This window comes from Sinocyclocheilus anshuiensis, unplaced genomic scaffold (assembly GCF_001515605.1).
Source record: "Sinocyclocheilus anshuiensis isolate Anshui unplaced genomic scaffold, SAMN03320099.WGS_v1.1 scaffold836, whole genome shotgun sequence".
NCBI lineage: Eukaryota > Metazoa > Chordata > Actinopteri > Cypriniformes > Cyprinidae > Sinocyclocheilus > Sinocyclocheilus anshuiensis.
Genome location: NW_015551122.1, coordinates 23,129 through 30,674, shown reverse-complemented (window position 1 = coordinate 30,674; position 7,546 = coordinate 23,129). Strand labels below are relative to the sequence as shown.

Sequence of the window (7,546 nt, the reverse complement as noted above, 5' to 3'; positions counted from 1 at the left end):
ATTTTATCTGCGTTATATGTTCTGTAAAAAAAATGTTCATATCGGCGGCATATTAGCCGATACCGATATATCGGCGACGGACTCATATCGGTCGATAATATCGGCTAAACGATATATCGGTCGGGCTCTACTGTTCATATCTGCTGCAGTTAGCATGACCCGGTTTCATTCATTCTCACACGTTCCTGGTGCTATTGTGCAGTCATCAGTACACGTTATTCCCAAGAGAACAACGCTTGTCTGGAAAACATTCATCTAAATGTAAACGCTTCCTGCTTTGGAGCAGTTTGTTGTCAGCTGATGTCATTTAGTCCATGCATCTGTTAAAAACAAATGTTAAACAATAGCCAAATGTCTGTGTAGTTTGTGGCTGTTTCTTTTCTAAAATGTGTGTCAGTAGGTAATGCAGTAATTTATTACTGATTAATGTAAATGCAAATAAGATTACACAAATAATAGTGATAGATTTGGAGAAAAAGCCTTCCCATGTCAAGATTAGTGCTGGGACATTAAAACAATTTTAATTACTTTACATTATAATATCTCACAATATTACTGTTTTTACTGTATTTGTGATCAAATAGATGCAGCCTTGGTGAGAATAAGAGACTTATTATAGACATAATTCACCCAAAAATGAAAATTTGCTCTTAATTTACTAACCCACAGGCCATTCATGTAGGTTTTTTCTTCAGTAAAACAGTAAAGCATATCAAGGAACACAAAATTAATACCCTCCTGATAGCTCCTCCAGACGATATATTGAGGTCATATGAAGCGAAACAGTCGGTCTGTGCAAGAAGCTGAACATTATTTACATTATTAACTGTAATCCAGAGCCTCAGGCAGCGGGGAAATCTGATTCTTTTCCGCAAACTGGTTCTTTTGGATGGCTTGTTTCAATGAACTGGTTCGTGATTGCGAAATCACGCAATGACGTAATGTATTCGCAATTCCCGTATATTAATAAAGCACCCTATAATGATGTGAAACATGGACGTTTTACATGTCTAAAGTGTATAAAGTGAATAAACTTGTTTTCATCAGCTCACCTTTTTACATAAACCGTGCCGTTTTATGTTGACTTGAAGGTTTTTAAACAGTCCCTTTCTTGGTTCCAGTGCTTTTGGAACAGGAGATCGTTCGCAGTCTCTCTCAGACACTGCAGCCCCCCATCCCGACCCCTCTGGCCCCTCAGCCCAGAGACCTCCTCACCATTGAGGAGGAGAGTGAGCGCTTGGCCCGGGAGCTCCGGGAGGTTTGTAACTTTGTTTCCACGCGAACGTGTTTTATGTCTGTTTGGGGTTAAAAACTACATGAAATCAAAACTGACCCTATTTGCTTTCTTAAAGGGATAGTTCACCCAAAATGAAAACCCTGTAACCGTTGTTGTTCCAAACCTGTATGAAGTTCTTTCTTCTGCTGAACACAGACGACATTTTGAATAATATGGGTGACCAAACAGTTACTTTTAGTTACATTTAGTCATTTAGCAGATGCTTTTATCCAAAGCGACTTACAAATGAGGACAATAGAAGCAATCAAAATCAACAAAAGAGCTGATTACCAACATTCTTCAAAATGTCTTCATTTTTGTTTGATGGAAAAAAGAAACTCATACAGATTTGGAATAACTTGAGGATGAATGAATGATGGAAATTTTCATGTGAGACCCTGGACCACAAAACCAGTCTTAAGTGTCAATTTTTCGAAATTGAGATTTATGCATCATCTGAAAGCTGAATAAGCTTTCCATTGATGTATGGTTTGTTAGGATCGGACAATATTTGGCCGAGATACAACTATTTGAAAATCTGGAATCTGAGGGTGCAAAAAAATCTAAATACTGAGAAAATCGCCTTTAAAGTGATATATTTTTGATATATTTACGGTAGGAAATTTACAAAATATTTTCATGGAACATGATCTTTACTTAATATCCTAATGATTTTTGGCATAAAAGAAAAATCGATAATTGTGACCCATACAATGTATTTTTGGCTATTGCTACAAATATACCCCAGTGACTTAAGACTGCTTTTGTGCTCCAGGGTCACATTTTGGGTGAATATCCCTTTAACTGTAAATGTCTTTCCAGTGCTTTCCTGTACCAATGTCTAGTCACATTTTCCACTGTCATTATTTCCCTGTTAATGCATCACAGTAGTGTTGTTTATCAAATAAGTATTGCAGAAATAGTTTCTAATGCTGTCAGTTTGTGCAGGTGTCCAGGAACAGAGACAGTCTGCTGTCTCAGTATACTCAGCTGTGTCAGTACAGAGGGGTTTTAAAGCAGACTCATTCACTCACGGCCTCACAGGTAGGAACTGCACTTTACTGTCACAGTAGATCCACTTAAGCGTCAGTCAGTCCTGGTTCATGTGTGCACGTGTTTGTGCGTCATAGGCCCCGCTGGTGTCGTTCGAGCCGGTGGCTCAGGCGGAGAACCGTCAGGACATCAGGCTGAGCTTTGTGGCCGGTGTGGTTCATCCGTGGAAAGTGCCCGCCTTCGAGAGGCTGCTGTGGCGTGCTTGTCGTGGTTACATCATTGTGGACTTTCATGAGATGGAAGAAAAACTTGAACATCCTGATTCTGTGAGGCCTAAATCATTAAGAAATATTATTAAGCTCTTGTATAACCAAATGATGATTACATGTTAAGTTGGGTTGCATATACAAGATTTTAGTGTTTTATTAGATTGTAGGAACATATACAGATTTATTGAAAGCTGCTGAGAGATTTTGGTGGTTTTTTCTTCTCAGGGAGAGGAGGTGCAATGGACTGTGTTTTTAATCTCGTTCTGGGGAGATCAGATCGGTCAGAAAGTGAAGAAGATCTGTGACTGGTAGGTGATCTGGATCGGGTCGGGGTTCCCACAGTCCTGAAAAACCTGGACCTTTAAACGGTGTGATTTTCCAGGCTGAAGATCTAGTCATGGAAATTAATAAGTTCTTGAAAAGGTTATGGAAAAATCATAGAAATTTCTTCAGTTTATTTGTGACCCTGGACCACAAAACCAGTCATAAGGGTCAATTTTTTAGAAATTGAGATGTATACATCATCTGAAAGATGAATAAATAAGCTTTCCATTGATGTATGGTTTGTTAGTATAGGACAATATTTGGCTGAGATGCAACTATTAGAAAATCTGGAATCTGAGGGTGCAAAAAAATCTAAATATTGAGAAAATCATCTTTAAAGTTGTCCAAATGAAGTTCTTAGCAATGCATATTACTAATCAAAAATTAAGTTCTGATATATTTACGGTGGGAAATTTACAAAATATCTTCATGGAACATGATCTTTACTTAATATCCTAATGATTTTTGGCATAAAAGAAAAATCTATAATTGTGACCCATACAATGTATTGTTGGCTATTGCTACAAATATACCCCAGCGACTGAAGACTGCTTTTGTGCTCCAGGGTCACATATAATAATGACCTAGACTTGTAAGTTCATTCGATAAAGGTGGTATTAAAAGTTTCTAGACAGCACATCTGGCAAAATCACACTTAACAAGAGCAAGGCGCAAAATATATCGAAACCTTTTGGAAAAACTCAAATGTTCTGTGTAGAAGTAGTTAAATATGCACTGGACTGTTGTATCGTGCAAAAATCAATTTGTGAACCGGTGAAATGTGCAGATTCCTTTTGATTCAGTTTTCTGCTATGTTTGCACGCAGCTTCCACACACAAACATTCCCCTACCCTGAGAACCAGGCAGAGAGAGAGGAGACTCTTAACGGACTCCGAGGAAGAATCGAGGACATCAAATCAGTACGTCTAATCAATCACAGTCAACACACCTTTCATTTTTTTTCCACTTCCACTTTGCAAACATTTGAAACTCCTAATACATAGATGATAGGATGTTAATAACTGGTGAAAAAGACAGGAGAATGTTCGGTTTGCAGTTAAACAATAAACAGCCATACAGTCTCCCAGCTTCCTCACCGTGTGTCTGTGCTCCTCCGTGGCTGCAGGTCATGGGTGAGACGGAGCAGTACATGCAGCAGCTGCTGGTGCGAGCGCTGGCCCGTCTGCCCGAGTGGATTGTGCAGGTTCAGAAGTGTAAGGCCGTGCAGACAGTGCTGAATCTCTGCAGCCCATCCGTCACTGATAAGTGCCTGATCGCAGAAGCCTGGTGCCCCGTGAGCCAGCTGCCTGCCCTGCAGAGCGCCCTGAGAGAGGGAGGGGTGAGCGTCCACTGTCACTACACCTCTGTGGCTGTCAGGAAGAGGTCATAGTTGTACTAATGAATATGACTGGAATGGGATACTAGTATACTGTACAGTACATTCTAACGTTTTGGATATTAAAATTAGCTGTTGATATCACTTCATTTGTCACACTGGAATGCAAGGTCAGGTTGAGCACATTGTATTGTGGGATACATTAATCCACACGCTGTGCTTTATTGTATATTGCAAATGTAATGGATACTGGGTAACACTTACAATAAGGTAAAAATAAGGTTTCATGAGTTAACATGAACTAACAATGAAAAATACTAATTGTCTTTGTTAATATCATATGTGACCCTGGAGCACAAAAGCAGTCTTAAGTCTCTGGGGTATATTTGTAGCAATAGCCAACAATACATTGTATGGGTCAAAATGATCAAAAAAAAACATTTTATGCCAAAAATCATTAGGATATTAAGTAAAGATCATGTTCCATGAAGATATTTTGTAAATTTCCTACCGTAAATATATCAAAACTTCATTTTTGATTCGTAATATGCATTGCTAAGAACTTCATTTGGACAACTTTAAAGATGATTTTCTCAATATTCAGATTTTTTTGCACCCTCAGATTCCAGATTTTCAAATAGTTGTATCTCGGCCAAATATTGTCCTATCCTAACAAACCATACATCAATGGAGAGCTTATTCAGCTTTCAGATGATGTATAAATCTCAATTTTGAAAAATTGACCCTTATGACTGGTTTTGTGGTCCAGGGTCACCTATAATAGACCTGAGCTAACATTAGTTGTATTTTTATTAACAAACATTAACATAGATGAATAAACACCGTAACAAATGTATTGCTCGTTGTTAGTTGATGTTAGTTAATGCATTAACGTTAACTAATGGGACCTTATTGTAAACTGGATACTGCATGTTCAAAGATGTCAAAACTCTCCTCCTGAGATCACAATGAAGAAACTAGAAATGAGAAGAAGAAATGCTAACACTTTCGTTCAGGGACCAACTCTCACTTTTAACTAGTTGCTTACTAGCATGCATATTACTAGCATATTGGCTGTTTATTAGTACTTAGAAAGCACATAATAATGCTTTATTCTGCATGACCATATTCTAGACCCCTTACTCCACACCATACCTAAACTTAACAACTACCTTACTAAATATGAATAAGCAGCAAATTAGGAGTTTATTGAAGCAAAAGTCACAGTTAATAGTGACTCCACACAGGAAGGCCTCTTAATATGTCAAACCTGTCTTTCTCTCTCAGAGGAAGAGCGGCAGTAGTGTGGACTCATTCTTCAACCGCTTGCCGGCAAACACGTCTCCCCCCACAGTCTTCCCCACCAACTCCTTCACTGCAGGATTCCAGAACATAGTGGATGCTTATGGAGTGGCGAGCTACAGGGAGATGAACCCAGGTGACGCACACTCTCAACACACAGCACTGGCTGTCAGTAGTTTAAAAGAAGCTTAATTCCATTCTCGTGCATCTTTTACCGTCTGTAGCTGTCTACACCATCATCACCTTTCCCTTCCTGTTTGCTGTCATGTTCGGGGATGTTGGACACGGTCTTCTGATGACGCTGGCGGCTCTCTGGATGGTGCTGGAGGAGAAAGATCCAAAACTGAGGAAAAATACCAATGAAGTAAAAATGAGACACATGCACACATCATGGTTTTGTTGAACACTACTGGCGTTTTTGATGCTGGAATTTTTAACTTCTATACAATAAAAATATAAATATTCAATATCACAGTGAAAAATCGTCACAACATTAAGGCCATAAAATTTGAACTAAGTTAAGACAATATTGCTCTGAGGAGGATTACATAAAAATAATAATAACAATGTTCTTCATATTTTTCTCATTTTACAAAATAGAAGAGCATTATTATTATTGTAATACTTGTAACTTCACTATTAAATAAAAAATAACTAAATATTTCATAAGTGTATTAAATATATTACTCAACACTGGAGAAGTAAAATTATAACACTTATGACTTAATTTCTTCACTTAAAAGAGTTAAACCCTCAAGCGCAAATCTGTAAAGAGACCTTTAGGTCAGGGGTGTCCATTCTTGCTCCTGAAGGGCCACTTTCCAGCCGAGTTTAGCTCTAGTCTTAATTAAACTCCCCTGAACCAGCTAGGCAAGGTCTTCAGGATCACTAGGGCTGCGTTCCACTTCACATTTAGACACACACTCGCATACTTCCCTAAGCACTTCTCCTCAGGGAAATCCCTGCCACCGTTTTGAAGTGCGTTCCACTTCGTGAAGTGTATGAAGGAGGTTTATATGTACAGACCCTCGACTTTGACAGAGGGAGCAAGTCTACTTCTTATCTACACTTCAGGCCGCTGCATATACCGCGATGCCACCGCAAATCACATTTAATTCACCCCCACCCCAACAACTCTGAATAAAACCGAGCAAATAAAGTGTAATGATATTAATAAAAACATTATTGCACTTAAAAGTGCCATAAAGCAAGAAGAAGACGCGAACGCGCTCAGGACAGTTGCACATTGCGGTGGATCAGAGGTAAAAAACGATATACTGTTCAGTTTCTTGCACAGACCGATCGTTTTGTGTCTTTAAACATCAGTGTATCGTCACGAGCCGCAGGGTTTAATTTGGTTTTGTTTGTGTATGTTTTTTTGACTCTCAAAGCTGTGATTCCCATTCACTTACATTATATGACTGATAGACTGCAACGGTTTGAGTTAAAAATATTAGTTTGTGTTCTGCTGAAGAAACAAAGTCTCCCACATCTTGGATGCCCTGGGGGTAAGCAGATAAACATCAAAATTTCATTTTTGGGTGAACTATCCCTTTAATCAATGACAAACATCCGAGTCAGCGAGACGGAGGGAAGTTAGCAAAGGAAGGGCATGAAAAAACGAGGTGGAACGCAGCCTAGATACCTCCTAGCATTTCTGTTGTAGCTAAACTCTGCAGTAAAGTGGCCCCCCAGGAGCAGGATTGGACACCCTTGCTTTAAGTGTTTGCAAACGCTTCTTAATACAATCTAGTGAAATGCTGTAATCATCCATCCACAAAAATATTGGATATTATGCAAACATGAAAATAAAGCACAACCGCTGTGCATTACGTCACACTGATTTCTTGGGGTCTCTTGTGTGTCAGATCTGGCAGATGTTGTTTGGAGGCCGATATCTCATTTTGTTGATGGGGCTGTTTTCTATCTATACTGGAGCCATTTACAACGAGTGTTTCAGCAGGGGCATCAGCACCTTCTCATCAGGATGGCACGTCCGGCCCAATGCAGAATACTACAACTGGACGAACGACACACACACACACA

General features: G+C 39.2%; 1 protein-coding gene across 1 annotated transcript in view; it reads left to right on the top strand.

Annotated features, from left to right (window-relative positions):
* Positions 1 to 7,546, top strand: part of LOC107663096 (V-type proton ATPase 116 kDa subunit a-like) — a 23,288-nt gene that overhangs the window by 3,277 nt on the left and 12,465 nt on the right. The window contains exons 4-11 of the mRNA XM_016453247.1: positions 1,122 to 1,258; positions 2,225 to 2,320; positions 2,407 to 2,595; positions 2,764 to 2,846; positions 3,689 to 3,782; positions 3,989 to 4,201; positions 5,486 to 5,636; positions 5,725 to 5,864. Of these exons, the coding sequence (XP_016308733.1) occupies positions 1,122 to 1,258; positions 2,225 to 2,320; positions 2,407 to 2,595; positions 2,764 to 2,846; positions 3,689 to 3,782; positions 3,989 to 4,201; positions 5,486 to 5,636; positions 5,725 to 5,864 (1,103 nt within the window). The remainder of the gene's footprint in view (positions 1 to 1,121; positions 1,259 to 2,224; positions 2,321 to 2,406; positions 2,596 to 2,763; positions 2,847 to 3,688; positions 3,783 to 3,988; positions 4,202 to 5,485; positions 5,637 to 5,724; positions 5,865 to 7,546) is intronic.